The 26229-nt window shown below is 35.7% G+C and overlaps 1 protein-coding gene across 1 annotated transcript in view; it reads right to left on the bottom strand.

Annotated features, from left to right (window-relative positions):
- Positions 1-26229, bottom strand: part of SLC49A4 (solute carrier family 49 member 4) — a 72050-nt gene that overhangs the window by 18627 nt on the left and 27194 nt on the right. Inside the window, exons 3-7 of the mRNA XM_063112591.1 lie at positions 21121-21386; positions 15760-15889; positions 8681-8789; positions 3775-3842; positions 330-457 (exon numbers count right to left, since the gene is read on the bottom strand). Coding sequence (XP_062968661.1) covers positions 330-457; positions 3775-3842; positions 8681-8789; positions 15760-15889; positions 21121-21386 — 701 coding nt within the window. The remainder of the gene's footprint in view (positions 1-329; positions 458-3774; positions 3843-8680; positions 8790-15759; positions 15890-21120; positions 21387-26229) is intronic.

Here is a 26229-nt window from a genome sequence, read left to right on the forward strand (position 1 = left end):
GTTAATTTTCCTTACTCTTTAATAATGATGCAACGACTATAAACAGGATAAAGATCTTTGTATTATGCTGTCATATGAATTTTAAACAAATATAAGCTCTCCATGTTGTATGAGTTTAAGCTAAAGATTATATTTCTTTCCCATGTGCGAAGTACCAATTAAGATATTTTTAGTAATTTCTTGGGCTCTTTAAATGGGATGATGGTTTGATGACTGGACAAAGGAAACCTTCCGACAATTACTTATGGAAAGCATGAAGCCCTACTGTAAGAGTATGTTTACTTCTGTGAACTGAAAATATTCAAAGTTCAAAAATAGTCTGTTTTCACCTGTGGTTAAAGGCAGGTGTGTGATGCTGTTCAGACAGGTCAGGGTGAACCACGTGGATGATAGTGTAGCCCCAGAAAACAGGAGGAGAAGAATTAGCTTCAGCATACCCCGGATAAAATCTGCAAACCTGAAAAGAAACAATGTCACATTAATTCTAGCTGGAATTTTAAATACTATTTAAATCAATGACGTGCTTTCATTAAACAAAAATTACGTGAAGAATTTGCCATGCAGTTTTTTAAAAGCTAGTTTTGTTGTTTTTTTAATTTACAAATGTTCTTGTGTGTGTGATGTTAGTTTGTGATAAAATGTTTTCTCCTACAAAACATACAAAATGTCATCTCTGTTCAAGATCTATGACTTATAGGATGGATCTGAGTTTTTAAATTACCAACTTTTATTTATATTTTTCTATACTTTGTAAACATTCTGTAATGAATATATATTATCCCAGTTTTAGATAATAGGCTAATTTGTTGACGTAAACTTGCAAAGATGGCTCTCCCAAAATTCAAACTCAGAGAACAAATACAAATGCCTAGAGCAGAGCCTCTGAGGTCCTATATGATCCGGTCCCTGCCTCTGCTCTCTCCCTTTTCCTTACTATTCTCCAGTTTCTGTTTCTCACAGGTGCAGATTGCTTCCCACAGCAGCGCGTGGCTTTTGTACTTGTCCCATCTGCCTGGAATGCAGATCTTCACATGACTTGCTCCTGGCTCATCCTGCAGGTCATGCAGGTCTCAGTTCAACAGGGCCTCCAGGCTTACTGAAGAAGCCTCCCCATCCTGTCTCTCCATTGTTTTGCTTCAAAACATTTTTTTCCTACTGGAAATTGTCTTGTTTTTGCATTTGTTTATTTTTTGCCGTCCCTACCAGACTGTATGCTTCCTGAGGGCAAGAATATAGCATGTGGAATAGTGAATACTATTCTACAAAGGTTGGGACATTTTAAGTTCTCAAAATTCCTGCTTTTTCTTGAATCAACATAAAACTAAAAGACTGGGAGAGATGTTTATTTATTTGGTTATGACAAAAAATTTTTCCCTTTGCCAACTGCTTTTCCTTATCAGCAGATTAACTGTTGATTTTATAGGTACAATCCTCTGGCTGTACATACAATTGGCCTAAACAGTTTACTCTGTCCTTCGGGATTATCCCTATACTGATCCCATCCCAAATACAACATTTACCACATTCTCTCTACTCTGAATTTTTAAAAGTTGATTTTAATTTCTATTGTAATTACGTGACTGTCCTTAACACTTTCAGTACTTTTGTTTTACACTTATTTGACATGATAGGACATGTTAATCACGTTTGTTAGGATTTTCTAGACTAAAATGACTTCCTATGAGAGCTGATGCCATCTTTTGGTGGGAAAAACAGATGCACTTTTGCCCAGTGACAGGTTTGTTGCCATCTATGAAAGTTCAAAAGCAGAAAATGCTATGTATTCTGAAAAAGGCTCCACAGCTTGATAGAAATGTCTCCCAACAAAATTGAAATAATTTTGTTTTAATTCCAAGCTTACCAAACACTTTTCTGATTTACATTTTGGTATGCTGCATAAACTTATTCATCAGATAGGCAGATGTCAATGTAAGAGAAACTAAAACAGCTCTCTGGTACAAATCAGAGTTGAACTGCAAGGTTTCATAGACACTGGTCATACAAGAATAAACTGACCACTGTGTCTGCTGTTTTTAGAGACCCAGTCCTTTCAAATGGGCTGATGCCATCAAACAATATTGTTAGGACTGAAGTAGTATCTTTTTTTTTTTTTTTTTGGACTGGTAAGGGGATCGCAACCCTCAGCTTGGTGTCGTCCGCACCACACTCAGCCAGTAAGCGCACCGGCCACCCCTATATAGGATCTGAACCCGCGGCCTCGGTGCTACCAGCACCACACCCTCCCAAGTGAGTCACGGGGCTGGCTCAGTAGTACCTTTAATAGTGTCCTTTAGCAATGTAATTACCAACAAAATTACCCAAAACACTCAGTGTCTATAAGGAGATTCTGTTTAGGGAATCCCAAAAATGGCATTATAAAACTAATTTTAAAATTGATTTTAGGCCTAGTAGATACCTGAAACTGATTTCAGATCCCAGAGTAAGGGCAGTATTTTTCAGAACTTCCATTTCAACAAATTAAAAGCAGAAATATCCTTATTCTAATTTTTCCCTCTAGTTTTATCTATATATAGTTAAAAATTAAGAGGTTGTAAAAAGAAAATAAAGAGAAAGGAGAATGTGAGATGTCAATTCTGATATATAATGGTTCCCTCTTTGACCTATTTGGTGCTTAGAATAGGATTTGATCAATGATGACTCACTATAATTGGCCTGGAGATTTAATTAGAAAAATTAGGTATGATTCTTGTCAAAATGTGACAGGTCAATGTATTTCAGTATCAGTGAAGTGATTTCCTACAAATAGTATTTTCCTATCTTGTTTTGGCTTTTAGATTTTATTCTTATATTTTCCTAACTTACAAAAACATCAAATAAAGTAATTTACAAATTATAGTCTTAATTTATTCTTGCATTATCTCAGAAACACTACACAAAAAGTTTGGATATAATATTATCCTGTGTCAATTATGTTTAAGAATTTAGATATTGAGGTGACTTACATATCTTATTTGATCTCCCCAAATACATAATTAGATTCTCCTCTTCCTGGTAATGTTGATTGCCTAATTTTGTTTTGGATTAAACAGGCTAAAATGATATGGAAAGTAAATGAATATTATCTTTTTGGAAACACCAAGAACAGTTTCACAGGCGGTCACCTAAAAAGAGTGACATTTTCATTCTTTTTTTAGAATCAATGAAACCTTTAATCCTCCTTCTGATTCATTCTAAAAATGTGTTGTCATAATGGGTTAAGATCAAAGGGAGTTTGATGAAACTGGAAGTCTTTATTGACATTTTTCATCAAAATGTGATAAACATAGGAACATACCTACCAAAAACACCAGAAATAAATATCTGCTAATCAGGAACATACCTACCAAAAACACCAGAAATAAATATCTGCCTTTTCATGGATAGTTCTAGAGATGCTCTTATAAATGATTCTTTTCGATTCTTTTCTATTGCTGATAACTATCAATTTACCTTTATTATCATATCACCTTTCTTTGGGTTCCATTTGTACATGTTCTTTAATAAACGGAGAGAGGCAGTTTAATTACACTGGAAATAAATTTCTAGTCTCCAAAAAACATTTTAGGAAGGACTACTCCTGAGAAGGTTTCCTATAGCAGCCAATTCTATCTACTGCATGTGAGTTTTCTTGTAGCCTGAACAAGTGCCCTTTTCTGACCTTTGCTTGTTTTACTTTTCCCTGAATTTTAATGTTCATTTTGGGAGGCTATTTCTCTTTGTGCTTTCCCTTCCCCCGTCTTCTGTCCACTCACATGTTTAACAAAATTTTCTCACCTTGCCATAGCTATTCCAACAATACAGCCTCCAACTATAGACCAAAATCCAATCCAGCCAGCATCAACCTGTTGACAAAATAGCAGACATATTTAATACAAGACTATTATGTTGCAATTTAGAAGGAATGAGGGAAAAAAATCCTCTATAATCAATATTTTAATAGCTAAATGGAAAGAAATTTAGGAAACACTATTTAAGAAAATGTATAAAATGAAAGAATTCATGTATAACTAATATAAACTTATCTCAGTAAATATGTCCTTGACTGACATTTCACTGGAATATTTAAATCAACAGAATGATCAATGTCATCGAATTATTTCTCAAGCACGTACTACATACAAGCATCGCATTAGAAACTCTTAAGAAAATGGGAGAAGAACGGTCAATGACGTCAAAAAGTAAGTCTAACTAACAAAATGAAACTACTGGAAATGTACTGAGAAATGAGAGAGAGAGTGTGTGTGTGTGTGGATAGAGAAGCAGAAGCTGGGCTGGTTTCAAATGTACAACTTTTCCTCTTGAGAAATGTTTCCAGACCTGCCATTTACTAGCTTTGGGATCCTGGGCAAATTATGCCTTCTTACCTATAAAATGGATTAAATGAGAATTTGTGTACAAGACTTAGATCAGCGGCAGCATACAGGGCGTGCTCAATAAACGTCAGCTGTTGTTACTACCCAAGTATGCTTCTCCATCTTTCTCATCTCTCTCCTCCCTTCATGGCCAGACTTTTTCAGAGCAATCTACAAATGCTGCCAACGCATCCTCATCACTCACAGATCTTTAATTCTTAGTATGACTTGGCTTCTGTCCCAGTTCACACTCTAAGTCTCAGTTCCTGCATTAGTAGGTCCAGGATAACAAAGGTTTTTGAGGGATAAATAAGTTAATAAAGTGCTCAATGCATGTTAATTGCTGTTACTGACATCCCATGTGTCCCTAACAATACTGGTGCATTTTGTCTTCTCTTTCCCCTTCCCATGACTTCCACGCTTGCTTCTCACCTTATTTCTTACTCCTGGATGCCTGTAATAGCTTTTCAAATGGCCACCACAATCTATTTTGCCCACCAATGCCAGAATAGTTATCCCAATCACTCCACTTCCCTGCTCAGAAATAGTTACTGGCTTTCCTTGTGACTAAAGAGCAAAGTCCAAACTTGATCTGGCACTTGAGAGTTGCCCAAACTAACCTCTACCTTTTAATATTTTACTAGTCATGTTTTTCATTACACCTGTGACAGCAATTGCCAGCTGTCCACCAAATATGTTATCTTGGTCTACTTGGGTACTTAGCTAGATTACATGCCCCAGTCCTATACAGTTACATGTAACCATGTTACTAAGTTCCCATTAATAGAAGTGAGCAGAAGTGAGGTGTGCCACCTCAAGGTTAGAACCTGGAAGACAGCTAGAGGCCTCCTCCATGCTTTCTTTTCCTTTCTGACAGCTGTAATCTGTATGTGGTCACCCAGCTGCACCCATGCTTATAATGATAAGGTCCTAGAGGACAGAAGAGCTATGAAGTAGAAGCAGCCTAGGTCTATGCTATGAGTCCCATGTGTTCCCCAAAAGTTCATGTGCTGGAAACTTGATCCACACTTAACAATGTTAAGAGGGTGGGAAATCCAATTATGGTATTTGAAAAATGAGGCCTTTGAGAGGTGATTGGATCATGAGGACTGTGCCCTTGTGAATGAATTAATCCATGGAATAATGGGTTGTCAGAGGCGTGGACTGGTGGATTTATAAAGAGAGCACATGAAAGAGCTCTTGGCTATTTGCATTATGTGATACCCTGGTTGCCAGGGGACCCTATAGAGAGTTCCCACCAAGAAGAAGGCCCTCACCAGATGTGTTCCTTGGAACTTGGACTTCCCAGCCTCCAAAACTAAGAAATAAATTTCATTTTCTTATAAACTACCCAGTTTCAGGTACTCTTTCTGTTATAAGCAACAGAAAATGGACTAATACGGTCTGTAAATCAGCATGAGGAAAAGAACGTGTCCAAACTGTGGACAAGTGTCCTAGATTGTCATGTACACTGTCTTAGATTGCTACATGAATTAGAAATAAATTTCTTCTTAAGTCTTGGAATTTTGGCAGTCCCCTTGTCACAGCAGCTTGGCCTACTCTAAGTAATATAATAACTTCATACAACTCTTTTGCTCTATCAGTGTATGCTGCCAGTAGCAAACATAAATGCTCTCTGGAGAAAGATAACATCCTGAAGATTAAATTATCTTTACAGTTTACCATACCATTGGCATTTGGGGCAAGAGAATCCTCTGTTCTGTAAGACTACCCCTTTCATTGCAGAGCATTTAGCATATACTATCCAAGGCCCACTTAATGATATCAGGCTCCCACAAATATTCCCATCTATCCCCTACGTGAGTGGGGTCCTGTGCCAGGCTAAAGACCACTGTATATCTGGCTGTACTGATGCTGGTCCTTTCAACTGTTTTGTGCTTTTCTGTTTCCTTTGTTCATGACATTCATTTTAGTTGATAAAATTCTACCCAATAATTAATTAAAAATTCTTTTGCTTTCATTTAATTTCATATTTCACTTTATTTAATACCTGGTGTGATTCATAGTCTCTTTTCTCTCTCAGAGTTTATACAGACAAAGATACTTGAAAGGACTCCTTAGAGTTTACAACATGAAACATAGGTCTGCAAAATCAGCATCAGTTAAATGGGTGCCATACTGTTCCTTATCAAAACTGACCACACTTAGAATAATTGCCATCCATAAAAATAGGTCAGAAACTTAAAGGAAGGCTTTTTTCGTATGGTAAAAGTACTGCTTTGGTCTTATGGTCTGAATGTTGGTGTTTACCCAAAATCACGTGTTGGAACATAATCCCAGTGTGATAATATTAAGAGGTGGGGTCTTTAAGAGGTGGTTAATTCATGAGGGCTCTGCCCTCAAGAATGGGATTAGTGTCCTTATAAAGAGGCTGAAGGGAGCTGCCTTGCCTCTTCCACCATGTGAGGAAACAGCAAGAAGGCACCATCTTGGCAGCACAGAGCAAGCCCTACCCGACACCGAATCTGCTGGCACCTAGCCTCCAGAACTGTGAGCAATAAATTTCTATCATTTATAAATTATGCAGTCTAAGATATTTTGTTATAGCAGCCCAAATAGACTAAGACAGATACACTAGGCAACTTGGATTAATATTCTGGTTGAGAACTAAAAAATCTGGGGGAAAGGCATCAGAGAGCCAACAAGGTAATCCAGAATTATGAAATCATGATGTAGGATGGGAAAAAAAATCCAGAGATAAGCCTGGTATTTAGAGATAATTTTCCTTTAGGGGTGTCTGCTGATTTCAGAAAAGGTGGCTGAGGGGCTGAGAAATTACTGATAGCCTCAATGACCTAGGAAAGAAAAAATATGAGCTTGAGGCCTGTTGTGGGTTGGGGTGGCCTTGTAAAAACCCCAGACTTTAGCTGGGGGCTCTGAAGGTCTATACTCTACAAGAAGGAGAAACTGGAAATAGGAGAGCATTCTGAGGGCCTGAAGCCCAGCTTTAAATGATCTCTATCTCTGAAACTAGATTAAAGTGATCCCTAGACTCCTGCCAGAAAAAAAATTAAAAAAAAAAAAAACCACATAAATTATCTCTGGAGGAAAATAATACCATCTTGAAGCTTAACTTTTAACTTTTTAACTTTTCATATACTATGTCTAGTGCTCAGCCAAAATAATCAAACACATAAAGAGATTAGAAAACAGGACTGAATACCAAAAATATAAATAGACTCCCAGGGGATCCAGATAATGGAATTATGAGATAAAGACTTTAAATAACTATTTTTAAATTTTTAATAGACAAAAAAAGATAAGATCAAGCATTTCTACAGAAATGTGTAAAGTATTAAAAAAAAACCAAATAGAAATTTTATAACTTAAAAATACAATAATTGAAATTAACTCATAGACAAATTTCACAGCATATTACACAGAGCTGAAAACTGAAATAGTGAGTTGGAAGGAAGGCTAGATAAAATATGCAGTCTGAAGCACAGAATGGCAAAAGAAGGGAAAATTCAGAAAAGAGAAGAAGAGACATAGGGAATACAGTGAAAAGGTATACCATAAATAGTTAGAGTCTCCAAAAGAGAAATTAGAGAAAATGTAGCATAAGCATTGAAGAGATACTAGCTAAGAATTTTCAGAAACTTAAGAGGGACATCAAGCCCTAAATTCAAGAAGTCCTATAAAGCTCAAGCAAAATAAAGTTTTAAAAGATTACCACCTAGTTATGTCATAGTAAAACCACTGAAACCAATGATACATATAAAATGCTAAAAGCAGCCATCTTTTAAATGTCAAAGCTGACTTCTCAATTGAAATAATGAAAGCCATAAGAAAATGGAATGATAATTTCAAAGAACTGAAAGAAAATAACTGCTAACCAAGAATTCTACGCCCAACAGAAAAAATCTTCAAAGCTGAAGGGAAATGAAGACATTTTCAGAACAAAACAAATGTAAAATTAAAAAAAACCCCAAAACAAGAGAATTTGTCAGTAGCAACCTGCACAATAAACAAACAAAAACCACTAACGGGTGCTCTTTAGACGGCAAGAAAAATGATCACAGATGGAAGATCGATGATAAGTGAAGTAATGAAAAGCAACAAAATGAGTAAATATGAGGGTGAATCTAAATGAGTATTGACTGTGTAAACAATAACAATAATGTCTTTAACAGTTAAAACATACGGCAATAATAGCACGGAAGGTGGGAGAGGGTTAAATGACATTAGAGGGTTCTAAGGAAGAATGTCTTACCCAGTCCTTAACACTGAAACCAAGAATATGTAACCAATATTATAAGTTAAATGAAGTAAAATACCTACAACATATGCAGAAATAAAATACTTACTTGGCTGACATGCACTGGTGTTAAAACTAAGTCCAGAACTCCAGACCAGCCAGCAAATACACCAAGCGGTATGGCATATGCTAAAGCAATCATCAAAAATCTCAAATTGCTGTAAAGAGAAGTAAAAAAAAAACCATTATTACATATTAAAATCTAGAATTTAAACTCTTACTCATGAAAAATGTAAGCCATTGGAAACTGGAACACCAGAATCATAAACAGAAAATATTTGTCAGTTTGTTAATAAATTCAAGCTTCTTTAAATTCTTTATTTTTATAAGAGTAACCTTTTTTGTACCAATTGACTAAAATTGTCAATGTTTACTTTATTATATAGATGAATTACCAACATTATTTCATAGAATGTAGGGAGTTCAATTTTTCAAAAAAGCTCTTATTTGAAAGGATAAATTACTGTTTGTTCTTATGAACAAAGTAGAGGGAAAAAGCAAAGATTAAAAAAAGCATAATTTGCTAGTTTTATGATTTTCAGACAGCAGCTTTCATTTTTGTTTTATTATCATTAAAGTTTGTATAAATAAAATTTTTCGATGGGAAATAAAATTCAAATTGCTCAAAACTGAAAAGTTACAAAAATATGGAGAAAAAGTCTCCCTCTTATCCCTTTCCTCTTCCCACTATTATTGGTTTCTTGAATAACTTTCAAAAATATTTCATAAATATATAAGCCAATACAAGTAAATACATATATTTCTTTCCCTAACCTTTTTACACAAATGATAGCATATTAGAACCATTTGTTGAACCTTGCTTTCTTAATTTAATAGGTTTTAGAGCTCTTTCCATAATCAATCCATAGTTTCCTCATCTTTCTTACAGCTACATAGCTGATACGTTTATGTATCATAAATTTACTTAACCATATATATTTTTATTCTTTTGCTCTTATAAACAGTCATTTCACATATGTACAAGTACACTTGTAGAATCAACTCCTAGAAGTGTAACTGCCATGTCAAAGAGCATGTGTATTTGTAACTTTAACAGATATTGCTAAGTGCCCTCTACAGAAATTGTACCTCTACATGCCTATCACAATGTCTAAAATAAAAACACAGTGATAAGACTAAAGTTTGGCAAGGATGTGCAGAAAGTAGATGACTCATAAATGGCTCCTAGTGATGAAAACTGGTACAGCCACTCTGGTTTGGCAGTTTTTTTAAAAAAAAAAACTAAATGCACAACTACCGTCTGATCCAGCAATTGCACTCCTGAACATATATCCCAGAGAAATAAAAACTATGTTCACACAAAAATCTGTATACGAATGTTTATAGCAGCTTTATCTGTCATACTAAAAAACTAGGAACAACCCAGATATCATTCAACAGGTGAATGGTTAAACAAACTGGTACATCCAGACCATGAATACTACTCAGCAATAGAACAGAATGAACTATTGATGAATTATATTGAGTGTGCTGATATTGCACAACAACCTGAGTGACTCTCCAGAGAATTATGTTGAGTAAAAAAAGCCAACCTCAAAATGTTAGGTACTATATGATTCCATTTATATAACTTCTTGAAATATCAGTATAGTAATAGAGAATAGGGGCAAAGGGGTAGAGTGGGAGGGAAGTAGGAGCGACTATAAAGGGCAACAGGAAGGATCCTTATGGTGACAGAAATGTTTTGTATCTTGACTTGTATCAATGTCAATTTTCTGGCTGTGATATTGTACTACAGTTTGCTAAATGTTATTGTTGGGGAAACTGGATAAAGAGTATATGTTATCTCTCTCATTATTCTTCCAACTGCATGTGAATCTACAATGATCTCAAAATAAAAAGTTTAATTTAAAGAATATAATGAAAATTGGATATCATTCATGACAGCCATTTTAAAAACTATAAAGTATATGGGAATAAGCCATAATGGCCTAAGAATTCTATGAAGAGGGAGAAGAAAAGCAACCTTTAATCTAATTAAGGGCACAGAAGACAATTTAAATAGAAAGAGAGGCCATGGTGTCAATTCACCCCAAATTAGTAAAATGGTGCAAGTTTTTATGGAGGAAAAAAAACCCCTGCAGCACTAGTTAACAGCATATATTAAGGTAGATTCTAGGTGGAATAAAAACCTAAATGAGAAAGATAAAACCAAAAAGTTAATAATTAAGGAATCCATGAATAAAATTAATAGGCAGATGACAGAATGGGAGTAGATATTTGAAAAATTTTAAATCAACAAGGAATTTATATCTAGAATATGTAAATAATCAAGAAAAAGGCAGTAACTACCATTAAGAAATGGACAGAAGTTAGGAACAGGAATTTACTGATAAAACCTAAAAGGCTAACAATCACATGGCAAGAGTCTCAAACTTATTAACTGCAAAAGGCAAATTAAACAAAAGATTTATTTGTTTATACCTATTAGACTGGCGAAAATTAGAAACACAGATAATGTCAAGTTTGGTGGGCACGTGGGGACATGGGCACTGCTGATGGAACTATAGATAGGTGCAGGCATTTTTCAGAGCAATCTGGTAATACTTGGCAAATTAAGCTTAGAATATTTTATGACCTAGCAATCCTGTTGCAGGGTCTATTTTACAAGGAAATTCTCAGGTCTATGGTGACATATATGAGTGTTACCGCAGTGGTGGTTGTGGTGACAATGAATTGGAGGCAACGGGAGTAGGTAGATAAAATGTGATAGATTAATGCCATGGAGTACAAAGAACTAGGTATACACATAACAACAGGGATGCATCTTGAAAACAAGAGTGCTAACATCACAAAATGAGAGCTATTCACACATAATACGATTCCTGATTAAAGAAGGGAGCATCACCTATGAAGTAGTCTTGTACAATAAAAACAAAAGCAAAAATAAAATGTGAATCAGGACAAAGCTCTGGTCAACAATTTACAGGAAACACAAAGGCCAGAGGAATATGTCAACTACACAAGGAGCCAATCAACAAAATTCAGACATTGGGGATAAAAGAGCTAGCTCCTCAACAAACAAATCACAGAGAAAAAAGAGAGAGAGATGGAAAAGAAACCTACAGACTATAAGGCATTTGAGCCAATTGCAATGTGTGGACTAATTTGGATCCTGACTCAAAAAACTGTTAAGAGGGCCAGCCCGTGGCTCACTTGGGAGAGCTGACAACACCAAGTCAAGGGTTAAGATCCTCTATCTGGTCATCTTTTAAAAAAACAAACAAACAAACAAAAAACTGTTAAAACAGGAGACAACACACAGAAATTTAAACACTGATTTGATATTAGCAAATTACTGTTAGAAAATTTTTAGGTAAAATAGTGGTACTATATTTATGTTAAAAAGAGTCCGTATTCTTTAAACATATATTGCACATATTGAAATATTTCTAGTGAAACGACTTGTCATCTGGGATTTGCTTCATGGTACAGGAAAGGGGGAAGCAGAGATGAAGCAAGATTAGTTGTAAATTGATAACTCTCGATGTTAGGTTATGGGGATATGGGGGTTATACTATTCTATCTTTGTATATTATTGTAATGTCTCAAAATGAAAATCTTTAAAAAGCCACATAGTACTTATTGAAAAAAGTCCAACAGAATGAGATACATAATATGCCATAATTTAGATAAATTAAACATAGATTGCATCTAAAACAATAACACATATTATAAAGCACAGAGATACACATGAAAGGCATCTGAGCCTGGGCAGAGGAAGGGAAACGGGAATAGGAAATATAAACGAAAGAATTAATGAAAAATAAATAAACGTGTTCATGTGCCTTGAATTAAGGAACATGTTTAACTCAACTCTCTAGTCTTGAAGTCTAAAAGGCAAAAACAACAACCATCATCAAACTTTAAACTAATATATAAAAGAAGAGAAATGTATATATTAGGTTATATACGTTAAAAGCATATTAAGAGAAGGGAGTCATGACGGTAAATAAATAATCGCAACCTGGGAACATAATCACTGACGAGTTTTTTTGTCTAGGCAGTGGAATTAGGATCTAGAGAGGCAGTTATTCTGATTAACCCAAGAGATAGTGATTTCAGGAGTTCTTTGAAAGACCAGAAAAAATTACATTGGTAGGCTAGGAGGATGGGGCATGGCGGGGCCATAGAAGTGCCATGGAGAGCCCACAGGCAGAGAAGCAGGCAATTGTGCAGAGTGAACAGACAGATATAGGAAGAGACACAGGAATGTTAGGCATTGGTAAAAAGGGATTTTGATAGAGAGGAAAGATATTATACTTCACAGTTTAAATAAGAATGAAAGTCTTGACTCTAGAGGTAATTAGAAGTAAACAGACGCATATTGTGGTCAGAGTGATAATTTTAAGTTATTGTTTTTCCTTGTCAGAACAATCTTGTATGTAATTCATTAGCTTAAATGCCTTCAATTTCCCACAGAATAGTCCAAAATTATTAGTATGGCATTATATGGCCTCAACCTTCCTCTCTAGCTTTATCTATTGTTACCTAACCTCTGCAGCTGGCTTTGCATAAAGAAAAATTTAGTGAAATAGCACTTTTTTAAATTATCATTTTAAACTGTCATCTTACAAATGTGTGCCACTGATCACAATTCAATTTAACTAATATTTTTTCTTTACCTACCATGTGAAAGGCAATGTATTAGGTGCTGCAGAGAAGTGGTTTTCAAAAAATTTTACTGTACCCCAGAGTAAGAATTTATTTTTACTTTGTGACCTACCCATATATACATACATATACTGAAATAAAAGTCTCACAAAAAATATGTATCCTTACTACATGTGATGCAATAATACAATAATATTTTCTATTCTATTTTACTCTACTTTGTTTTAAAAAAATGGTGATCAATCCACTAAACTAGTTGGCTGTGAACTAACATTTGAAAAATAATGTTATACAGCATTTGAAATGTGGTTAGTGCAACGGAGAAACTGAGTTTTAATTTTATTTATTTTAACTAATTTAAGTCTAAATTTAAAAACTGAAGCAGTGAAAACTACTTTTCCATTAAACACAATATTATTTTTTTGGTAGGACTACATTTCACTGTAACAGCTGCAATGCATAAGATATTATCATAGTGTGCACACCTGTGCGTGTATTGTTTCAAGTATCATGTCACTGATCTTCTTGGTGTCAATGAATTGATTCAGTTTTAATTACTTTTTCTACACACTGATGTGACATTGTAATTTGCTTATTTGAATATTTCATGTAGAAAGAAAATAAGAGACTGAAACGGAAGATGGCATGTTGCAAATTTCATAATGAATGGCAATTGTGATTTGCTGCAGCAGAGCAAAATGAAATGTCTGCTGTGGAAAAAATTTTTTAAGACAATTAAGTGGGAAGCATTAAGAGACATTTTCAGCAAATTTATAGTGAATTTTATATGAAGTTTCTTTTCACTGGTCAAAAAAGATTCAAGAAAATTAGTTACCTGAAATCAGAATTAAATGCACAGGAAACATTTAAATGATTTTTAACAGATCTGAATTTATAACTTATGGCTAGCTATAAAATGGTTTGGATTCTTGCACAAAAAGAAAACCATTTTGGGTGGAGAGCTGGAAAAATAGATTATTATTTTAGCTATGGAAATTCTGTTAAAAATTAAGAGAAAAGACTAAAAAATATATTCTATGCAAGTGACAGATCTTTAATTAAGACCCAAATAATGGCCTGTAGAATATGACTTTTCTAATAATATAAAAGATCTGTTGATTCAAAATTAGAAAAATTGCAATTACTTATTTTTAACTTTAGATAAACAGTGCAATATGAGAGAGACTAACTGAATACTTTTTCAACTGTAAATGTAGTGAAATCAAAATATAGATCAAGTATTTTCAGTGAAAATTTAGTGTTTGAATTCAGATGTGCTATAAGTGGAAAATACATATTAGATATCAAAGATTTTATATGAATAAGAAAATGTAAAATATCTCTAATAATTTTTAATGTTGATGACATGTTAAAAATTACAATATTTTAGATATATTGTATTAAATAAAATATGCTACTAAAATTAGTTTTACTTGTTTCTTTTTACCTTTTTTCAAAAATGTGGCCAATAGAAATTTTTTTTTTTTTTTAAAAGATGACCGGTAAGGGGATCTTAACCCTTGACTTGGTGTTGTCAGCACCACGCTCAGCCAGTGAGCTAACCGGCCATCTGTATATGGGATCCGAACCCGGGGCCTTGGTGTTATCACCACCGCACTCTCCCAAGTGAGCCACGGGCCAGCCCGAAAATTTAATATTACATATGTGGCTATTCCTACTGGACAATAGTACCATAGAGGATACAAAGACACAGTTTTTGACCACAAGGAACTTACCATCTGATGGAAGAGGAACAATAAGAAAAGAAAGAACCAACTAGAGAGAGTTGCTGATGAATTACTAAAACTTGTCACAACTAACTGACAAAAAATTCAAAAGATAAGTTCTAGTGGACCAATTGCAAATCATAATCAATCATAGTGATGTTCTATACACCCAAAGAAGCAAACTCAGTACTGGGGCATTTGAGACGTCAGGAGTAGAATTTAATCTAACTACACTTAAGTTATACCAAGAAAATAAAATAATATATTAAGTTTCTCAAAGTATGATCCCACTGGTGGTACATGAGATGATTTTAGGTGACATGTGAACATTATTTATTTTATTTACTTTGTATTGACTTGTACCTGTTTATTTTAATGTGCCTTAACAAATACAGAATGAATAAAAATAACTTCCATATTAGGAATAATATAATAAACACATAAAACCAGTGATTTCACAGACACTTGTGTGATACGAGTTTCTTTATCCAAGAAAATTATCTAAGGAAAAAAATTGATTTCAAAAATATTAATAATAAATATAGGTGGTATATAAAGGCAAAAATTATGGAGGTTTTTGTTTTTGGTGATTTTTCAAGATAGATTTCTAATAGGAAGTCTAAAATATCTAATCAGTAATTTATCAATTATTTACAACCTAATTAATAAGTTGCTGAAAAATTACTATCTTAAATTATCATTAAAACTGTGAAATTATCTTAAAGGTGCTAGTTAAAACCAACCAACCGTTGTTAAGTATATTTACCTTAATAATCTACAAATGCTCCGCCGATAACTCAGTCGCTGGCTAGCTGCAGCAACACTGGGGGGAAGAGGAGGCCGGGGTGGGAAATAAGCTAGTGTTGCAGAAAATATTAAGCAGACAACTCCAAATTCTGAAAGAAAAAAAAGTAAAAGGTTAACCAGGCAACACAAAAAGCTGAATACTTCAAGTATTTATTTATCCAACAAATGTTTATTGAGCATCAACTAAGCCCTAGGCATATAAAGATAAGCAAAATATAGTACCTAGCCAAGATAGCTAAGTCTAGCGAGAAAGATAGATATGTAAAGACGTAAATTTCAGCAGCTCATAGGTAAGAAGTCATACTATAAACAAAGAAGTATGGTGGTACTATGGTATATTACAGAGACAAAAAGACTGAGGGGTAAACAAATGGTACTCTATGGAGAAAACACATTAAAAAGCAATAGCATCTTACTATAAAATAGATTTTGAAACAGGTCTAGGATGATTGTCTAATAAGTGTGATAGGAAGAAAGAATATGATAGAGAAAATAGGTTAAGAACAGGATAGGAGGTTTGTTTGATCAGCAATAGCATATTCTGATGCACAGTGTAGGAGAAACCCAATTTACAGGCTGCATGGGAAATTTGAATGACACTAGAAAGCATCCAAAAATAAGAAACCAAGCCATTGAGAGCAAAACTTAATCACAAGACTAGCTAATGTAGAATATTAAACAATCAAAAGTAAAACGAACATCCAAGCTATCTTAGTTTGGCCCCATTAGAGAAGGGAAGGTTCCTAGGCATCCAGATCCTTCTCTCCAGTTTTGGCACTTGGGAGTTCAGGCTTTTGTTAACTGTGCCCAATTTAGTAGAAAAGAAAAATTGGAAACTTAGAGTATAGACTTGCCTATGCCATTAACTAACTTGTAATGTGGGCAGATCCCTTACTTTTTCTGGGCTACTAAAGGGACTGGATTTAGTGATTTCTAGAGGTCCTTTCAGTAGGATAATTCTAATTCTGGGGGTTATATTCTAGCAAAAATGACAACGTTCCTATAAGACATTTAGCCACAGATAATTTTAATTCAATTAGAAATTAATGGATTCCTAATTCTTAAAGAAATGTGTTTACAGATTCTGTTTTTTGTTTGTTTGTTTTTTGGTATCTCAATCTCTTTATTCTTTGTCAATCTGAGGAGCAACAATTAGTGAATGGATTGTTTTCATTTATAGTTTTTTTAATTATTAGTTAACACTGAATGAGCATCTTCCATATACTTATCGGCCATTTGTATTTCTTCTTTTGTGATTGCCGTGTTCATATTCTTTGGCAATCTTTCTATCAGCATTTTTGTAAACAGCTTCACCGCCATATAATTCACACAACATACAACTCACACATTTAAAGAGCACAATCCAATGGTTTTTAGTATATTCCTAGAATTGTGCAACCATCACCACAATCAAGTTTAGAATTATTCATCATCCACAAAAGAAGCCCTGTAACCATTACTTCCAAATCTCCCAGCCCTAGGCAACCACTCATTTGCTTTCAGTCGTCATGAATTTCAGTATTATTGAATTTCTGAAACCAAACAATATGTGGTCTTTTGTGACTGGTTTCTTTCACTTACCGTAATAATCTCAAGGGTCATCCATGCTGGAGCACGTAACAGTATTTTGTTCTTTTTTATTGTCAAATAATATTCCATTGTTATGAAGATACATTTTATTTATCCAATTATCAGTTGATTGACATTTGGGTTGTTTCCACTTTTTGGCTATTATAAATAATGCTGTTATGAACATTCATGTTCAAATTCTTACATGGATGTGTTTTCATTTCACTTGGGTAGATACCCAGAAATGGGATTGCTCTTACATTTAGGTTTACGATCTCACATTTAGGTTTGAGCTAATTTTTGTGTATGGTGTAAGGAAGTGGTTAAAATTCATTCTTTTGCATGTGGATATCCAGTTGTTCCAGTATTGTTTGTTGAAAAGAACTATTTTTTCCCCAACTGAATTATCTTGGTACTTTTATCTATCCTTATGCCAGCACCATCCTATCTTGATTAGTGTAGCTTTGTAAAATAAGTTTTGAAATTGAGAAGTATGAGTTCTCTAGTTTTGCTCTTTTTCAAGATTGTTTTGGCTATTTTTTGGTCCCCTGCATTTCCATATGAATCTTAGAATCAACTTGTCAATTTCTACAACAAAGGCAGCTGGAATTTTAGTAAGGATTGTGCTGAATTTGTAAGTAAGTTTGGGATACCCTCACAATATTAAACTTTCCGACCCATGAACATTGCATGTTTTTCCATTTTTTTTTAGGTCTTCTTTAATTTCTTTCAACAGCGTTTTGTAATCTTCAGAGTAGAAGTTTTGCACTTCATTTGTTACATGCATTCCTAAATATTTTATTCTTTTTGATGTTATTGTAAATTAAATTGCTTTTCTAATTTCATGTTTGGATTGCTCATCGCTAATGTATAGAAATACAATTTATTTTTATTTATTCATCTTGTATCATAAAACCTTGCTGAGCTCGTTTTTTAGATCTAATAGTTTTTTAGCAGATTCCAGAAAATTTTCTATATTTGACATCACATCATTTTCAATAGAGATATTTTTTTTACTTCTTTTTTTCCAATCAGGATACGTTTTATTTCTTTTTCTTGCTCAGTGATGCTGGCTAAAACTTCCAGCACAATGTTAAATAGGCATGGTAAGAGTGGACATCCTTCTCTTGTTCATGATCTCAGGGAGAATGCATTTACTCTTTGACCATTAAGTATGATGTTACCTGTGAGTTTTTCACAGATGCTTTTTATTAGGTTGAGGGAGCTCCTGTCTAATTCCTAGTTTGTTGACTGTTTTTATCTTGAAAGGGAATTGGATTTGTCAAATGCTTTTTCTTCATCTATTAAGTTGATCACATGGTTTTCCCTCTTTATTCTACTGATATGTTATATTACATTAATGGGTTTTGAATGTTAAACCAAACTTACATTCCTGGAATAAATCCCACTTGATCATGGTATATCATCCTTTTTATATATTGCTAGATGTGGTTCACTTGTATTTCATTCAGTAATTTTGCTTCAATATTCGTAAGAGCCATTGGTCCGTAGTTTACTTTTCTTAGGGTGCCCTTATCTAGAATACTTTAAGAGACTTTAACCTTTTAAGGAAGTGATTCTAGTGAAGTGTTTTTAATGAAGTGGAGAGTCATGGGACAGTACTTCAGAAATGCAGACTGGCAAATATGATAGCACTGAAGAAGTAACTGGGAAGCTTTGAATAAGGGGCTTCTGCTTGAGTGCATGGGAACCATAAGCCAGAAAGATGTAGAGCATGAATACATGCTTAATAGTGCCTAAAACCCAGTCATTTAAAAGACAATCATTGCCGAGGTTTTCAATAAAAAGAATGATATGACCAAAATAAAGTTCAAAAATGAGTTTTGCCTTCTTTCAGTTTTACTTAATTACTTTTTTTTTTTTTTTTTAAAAGATGACCGGTAAGGGGATCTTAACCCTTGACTTGGTGTTGTCAGCACCACGCTCACCCAGTGAGCAACCGGCCATCCCTATATGGGATCCGAACCCGTGGCCTTGGTGTTATCAGCACCACACTCTCCCGAGTGAGCCACGGGCCGGCCCATTAATTACTTATTTTTAATTTCAATTTTTTCCTTAAATGAATGAGTCGTCTACAGGGGGGTTAAATGCTTTATATACTACTGCTGCCGCCCCTGCTTTCAGCTTTATTCCCTCTTAACCATATTTTGAAATGTAAACCTCATCATGTAACTCTCTGACATACAGTTCCTCACAGTGTGGTCTTTGTGAACTTCAAACTCTTTAGCTGCTTAGAAGGCCTGCCCAGCCTGGCTTCCCTCTCTAGCTTCACCTGCCACTTTTCTCACCAGATCTAAGCTGCTCTGAGCTTTCAGTTGCTTTAATGTACCTGGTATCTCCCTTTACCGGTCTTCTCATCCGTGGTTTTCTCTCTCTAGTACATTCTTCCTGCTGACTATATTTGGCTAACTCTCTCTCATCCCTCAGGCTCTAACACAGATGCTATATCTCCAGGAAGTTCTACTTCACCTCAAAATCTGAGTTAAGTGCCACTCTGAGCTCTCAGAGCAATTGTGGGCCTTTGGTTATAACATCCACCACTCTGTCTTACAACTGCTTGTTTACCTGTCTGTATCCTTCAGAACACTATAAATTCTGTTAGAGCAGGATCCATGTCTACCTCAGTGACAGATACACAAGAGCTCGAAATACATTAAATAAGCGAATAAATACAAAGTTCATCATAATCTGGTCCCTTATCTTTCCAGCCTCATCTCCTGCTACTTGCTACCTCCACCCAAATGTACACATTTACACCACTCCAGCCATACCAAAATTACGGGCAGTTCCCTGGATATACTGAGCTCTCTCATACCTTCCCCACCTTTGCAGTTGCCGTCCCCTCTGTATGGAATACCCTAATCCACTTAAACACTCAGTGAACGCCTATGAAATTCTTAATTTTGTTTAATTATTACATTCTTGGGGAAGCCTTCCCTGACCCCTCAACTTCTCTCGAAACCCAGGCAAGTTAGGTCTCCCAACCTCTGTATTTCTCTATTGGTATTATAACAGCTTCATTATTGATCTCACCAATTCCCAGTGCTTAGCACAGTAAACACAAATAGTAAATACTCATAAAAAGTTTTCTGAATGGAGAAGGAAATAATAAGTATGAAGAGAAATATATTTAAGGAGATCTGTAGGAGGCTGTAATGTAAGAATGGACTAGGACCTGACTCTAGAAATAAAGAGAAAGGATCCAAGAGAATATTTTGGAAAGATCAACGTCCCTGATTAATAAACTAAACATAGAGAGTAGAAAATGTAAAGAAGAATAACTGTAGGTGTTCGACTTTAACAAGGTTAGAGAACATGGCCAATAATGGGGAAACTGCAAGGGAGAAAATGGGCTCAACGCCTTCCAATAGATACTTAACAAATGTTTATTGTCAATAACGACATTTAGTTTTACATACTGATATCTAAAAAAGGTACTAGGAAATGTTATACAATGCTTAATTGTAAATGGATGAGAAGAGTAAAATTAAGAAATAACCTTCCATGTAGCAATAATACACTGTAAATTTAATAACTTCCTAAAAAGGGCGTAAGTTTTAAACAGGCATCTCCACATTCTATGATCAGGAAAGGACATTATGTGCACATGTCATATGTTTATACTAGTCCTCTTAAGCATTTCACGTGAAGTGATCTGGTATACAAAAAGAAGGGAGGGTGATGGGATAAAAGACAAAGTATAACAAGAAGAAAATAAACTTCAAATTACCTGCATATAATACAGTCTCTATGCGATCTTTAATATGAATCCTGCTACTCTCTGAAGCAAGAAAAGGTGATGTCCCATTGGGAGCTGGAACAAGAAGGGGTCCAACTAAAAATGCGCATGCCCCACCCAGATAACTGAGCATAGAGGCAATAGCAGTGGCAGTGGCCCGTTCGTCTGCAGAAAACCAGGTCGTGGACAGAAACGGCGCTGCATTCATTACAGTTGGACCTGCCAGGCCATTTAACATCTGTCCTCCATGGATTAATCTGGAATTAAAAAAATTAAAAGCCTGTAAGGAATGTGAAACAGACATTTTCTAAGACAAAAAGAAATCAGCCAAACAGCAGTTTAACTACGGCAAATAAGTATACATATCTGTAAAGAATATGACACACCTAAAAGGTAAGTTGGCTTACCTTCTAAAAGATATGCTGACTCTCTATGAGGGAGATCAAATATAGTAATAGTTAACATTTACTCATTTTACAAATATTTACTGAAGCCTCTGATTTTCGCCACATACCGTACTAAGTAAGCTTTTTTCATTTAATTGCTGTAACAACATTATATGGTAGCTATTATTGTCACATTTATTGAAATGTGAAAGCCTCAGCTTAGAAAGATTAAGAAAGTTGCCCAAGTGCAAACAGGCAAAGCTGAAATTTAGATCCAGGTCTGTCTCCAAAATCCATACTTTTTCTACTAGATTGCCACTCATTAACAGATGTAGTAAGTGTCACCAGCCCTACGGATATAATACAATTGAGTTCAACATTTCATTCCTACTCTTTGCTAAGTGTTGGAAATACAAAAAGGAAAATAGCCATTATAGCATCTTTCAATAGAAAAGGAATTGGTTGAGGAATCAGAGAACATGGGTCCCAGCCAAGCTCTGCAACTAGCTAGCTGAATGGCCCTGTGCAGTACAAAACTTTGTGGGATTCCATTTCTTCTCCTGTAAGATGAGTAGATTAGTTTTAGTTCATATGCATTTACTGAGCATCTGTTAGGTTAAGATAATGTAAAGATAGGATCACTTCCAGTTCTAATACTCTGATTCTGACTTTAATTGTAAGGATGACTGAAAAGTACTTTCTTGCTTCCATTCCATTTGTTCTCTTGCTCATCTCTGCTCAGTATTCTACTTAGCGCTTCTGTTCCTTGCTGACTAAACCCTTTCTCCCCATTGCTGCCCCCACCCCCAACATATACATTCACATTCAAGAGTGACCTTAGTGAAAAGAAGCCAGAGTCCAAAAAAGAACAGACAAGAAAGGAAGGTGAGTCAGCCCCTTTCCCCTGCCTTGGAGGTAGAGGAACAGTACATGTGACATTTTCATGCTAACTACTTTTTCTGCTTGTTTTGCTTTTTAGGCACCATGTGAATCTCAAACCCTCTTTTTAAACAATTCCACCTTAAGCCACTTAGAAAAAAGGTTTCCTGAATGCAGAAGGAAATAATAAACAGGCATATGGGAAGAGGTGGGGCTGACATAGCAGCAGAAGTGAGTGGGAAGTGACATATGTGAACCAGGTCTGCCCGTATCTTCAGAAGTGCTGGGAAAATTACTTGAAGGCAAAATAGCTCCAAGTGTCATTACTACACTAAATTAAGAAAACTGAAGACATTTTTAAATCTCCTTGTGTAAGAGGAACTATTTTCTAGATGGCAGAAACAATTTAAACTGTTTATGAAACAAAATACTTCCTCCAAAAGCCAGTGGATCCCTACTGTCTTGCCTATGGCAATTTCATCATAGAAATATTATAACAATGTCATTAGATGGTTTTAATCATGCCTTGTGATGGCACAACAATCAGACAGTGGACGATGGCTCATAAAGGTCACTGCTTTGATATTAATACCTTTAATGAGGTGTTCCTGAAAGACAAGTCCCACCTAGAAGAGGACTGGAATGAGTTTACTTTATTATGCCTAAAAATGTTGATAGAAGGAGAACATGGAAAAAATAATCTCTCAAAAACAAACAAACAAAAAACTGATAAAACAGTATGAATCCTGACAGTTAAAGTATAAAACTCAAATTATCACCATGGCTTAACTCTTTGTTACCTCCCAGTGGAATCACAAATAGACTATTACTCAAGCAGCAAACATAGGAGTCATAGAACGTGTGAGTCTGAAATAATTTAAGGGTCACCCAAGTCCAGTTTACTCAGTTCTCAGATCAGAATATTTCTCACTACAACATGGTAAATGTGCTAAAGCAGCATCCAAAGAAGGTGTACTGGCAACGTTTCAGATGGGTTCTCACTTTAAAAGTCACTGAACTTTGGAGAGGGAGGGGCAACATACCGCATATAAACTTCTGTCATAAAGTTAAAACAAGCTACTGCGGTGTTTAAAAATTACTCTAATTTAAAATAATTATATGCTTTTTGCTTCAAAAGTCATCACTCACACACTCTTTACATCAAAAGTCATCACTCACACACTTTACAAACGAGCTCAGTAGGAGATCTGGGGCCTACTGATCTTGGGGTTACCCTCAGAATTCATGAGAAACCTGGCAGATAAACTCAGTCCCACTCTTCCCAGCATCTTTTAGTTTTCCAGAACTTAGTTTGGCTCCTTCTCACACTTGTATCCAGAGTCCCTTAGGGCTTGGCAGTTACTAATATGTTATAACAGGTCATAAGCACTGTTGTCCTGGTGACTGTGATGCTACAATAATCTGTAATATCAATATTTTCTCCTTGTGAATCCTATGAAACAAAATAAAATTTTTTTAAATAAAAGATTTTCATGCTTACCCAACACTATTTTCTGCCTTCTGCCATTAACTTATCTCATTGCAGGAAATGAATTTGTAAAAATTCTGTTTTATATATGTCTAATTTTCACATTTAATGGTAATACAAAGTTAGAGATATGTTTTTATGTAAAAATGCTGGCCCTAACACATAAAATCATACAAACATTACCATAAACTCTTTAAAATGACAATAAAGGAGATGAGATAATTATAAAATGTTCAATATAAGTTGCATTCATTACTTAATTCAACAAATGTGTATTGCATATTCACTGTGTGTTGGACAGACACTGTGATAGGCACATGGGAACACAAAAATACAAAGCTAAAGCCCTTGTCCTTAAGAATCCCTAAGAGTAGCTGAAGAGTCACCTACCAGCACTGTACCAGGAATATAAAGAAAAAGAAGACAATAATTAGGCTGCCCCTAATGCTTGTGTGGCCTGTGACAGGGGGGAGGTTCCTGCACGTATTACTTCTTTTCTGACCTCTGGCTCAGTCTATACCATCAGAGGCTTCAAGTGTATGCACGTGGAGCGAAAGGTCCAAATTCCATGTAAGCTCCATCTATCCCCTTCCCAACAGCTGTCCCTTAGCTACTGCTTAGGAAGTACACACCAGGACTGCAGTCTGCCCTAGGAAGAGCCAGCCTGGGAAAGAGGCCTGCTGCAAGGCCTGTGTCTGAGGTCTTGTGCAGCATGTGCACATACTAGTCATTCTAGGAGTAAGAAACAGATACAAGAACAAAAATTAGGTATATAAACTTGGCAAAGTGAAAAGAAAAAACACCAAGCTCAAGTCAACAGTCTGAACTGAAAAGTGTCTCTGCCTTCACACATTAAGATAAAATGTGACTTATGATTGTCCCAGTGCTTGCTAAGCACTTGGGAAAGAAGCTGGCTTTCAGGAAGTAATACCTATTGATCTGGGCTGATGGTTAAAAACAACACAGAAAAACAAGAGACGTGATTCACAATCTTCAGTAAAGTGAAGTCAATTGCATAATTTAATGTTCATTTTTGTGTTGTCATTGCATGCCTCAGCTTTGTGCTGCCAAGTAAAAGTTAAGTTCCTTGTAGGTCAGGACCATGGCTTCTAAATCCCCGAGTGCCTCACTCACAAAGTGCGAAGGCAGTGTGAATGCTCTTGAGAACGCAAGGTCTGAACCAAGTACGGGGACATGTAGTCACTGAAATATACAACTACACTGTGTTTAAACCTCACAAAGCTATCCGAATGCATGTACCAGATCAATTTCATTTATAAATTTTAAAAAGTTTAACTTCAGCAACAAAAAAACAATGTGATTCACAAATATTCTGGAAATTAGGCTTTTAGAAAAAAAGATGTTGAGGGTGGTGAAAGCCAGGCCAATGTGACATTACTGTCTCCAGCACAGTGGACCTCAGGGGGATGGCAGAAAGGGAGCTGTCCCCGCAGGTCGCCCAGTTAATTCAAGGGGTCTGACTCTTGCTTCCTCACAGTCAGGGGACTGCCTTTCTTCTGCAGCTCTGCAGGTCACGCTGCGAGAGATCTGCCCAGGGCGAGGTGTGCTGCCTCCCCTTCATCCCTGCACACTGACTCTTTAACTTCCTCTCCTGATTTGTCTCCTGCCCCCCAAGCTCCCTTTTCTTCCCTTCTCCCTCAAGTCTTTTTCATTTTCCCTTTTCCTTTTTTTAATCCTTACTCAATTCTGCCCACTTCTGGAGCCTGTTTCATCTCATCCCCACAAGCCAGGTAGAAAAATGAGTGAGAGGGGAATGTTTCTAGCAGGTTGAGAGGATTAGATTAAAGATCTGGAGTTTCTCCTGCATTGGCAGAGCCATGATGGTGGAGACTAGGGAGACTGGGTACTGCCCACTAGTGTTAGTACTGCTGAGGCTTGCTAGCCTGTGGGAGGCCTAGGAGAGGACCCAATGTGGCCTCCACCATGGGTCCTGCCAAGACCTGCGCTGCTCTAGGCACCTACAGCCCTCCTCTAGTGCCCAAAGAGAGGACAAGGCCTGCAGTGTCATGTGGGATGGCATTTGTACACAGCTGCACAAAGCTGTTTTCCTTTTCATATATCTCAATATACCATAGCTTCAAACAAATGCCAATAGCTGAAGTTCAAACTGAAGATCTATATAGTTCATGTCTTCTGATGTACTTGACACTTCAGTTTGCATTTAATGAAATTCTGGTTTCTAACCTTTTGCTTTCAGACATCCTGGAATGAATATCTATGATTCCTAAATTATTTCTACTTAGGATATGATGTTTTAGAATTAAAATATTTTTAAAAAATTTTTTACAGGGTCTGAGGAATAAAGATTTTTATAGCTGGAAGAGA

Source organism: Cynocephalus volans, chromosome 1 (genome assembly GCF_027409185.1).
Source record: "Cynocephalus volans isolate mCynVol1 chromosome 1, mCynVol1.pri, whole genome shotgun sequence".
In the NCBI taxonomy this organism is placed as follows: domain Eukaryota; kingdom Metazoa; phylum Chordata; class Mammalia; order Dermoptera; family Cynocephalidae; genus Cynocephalus; species Cynocephalus volans.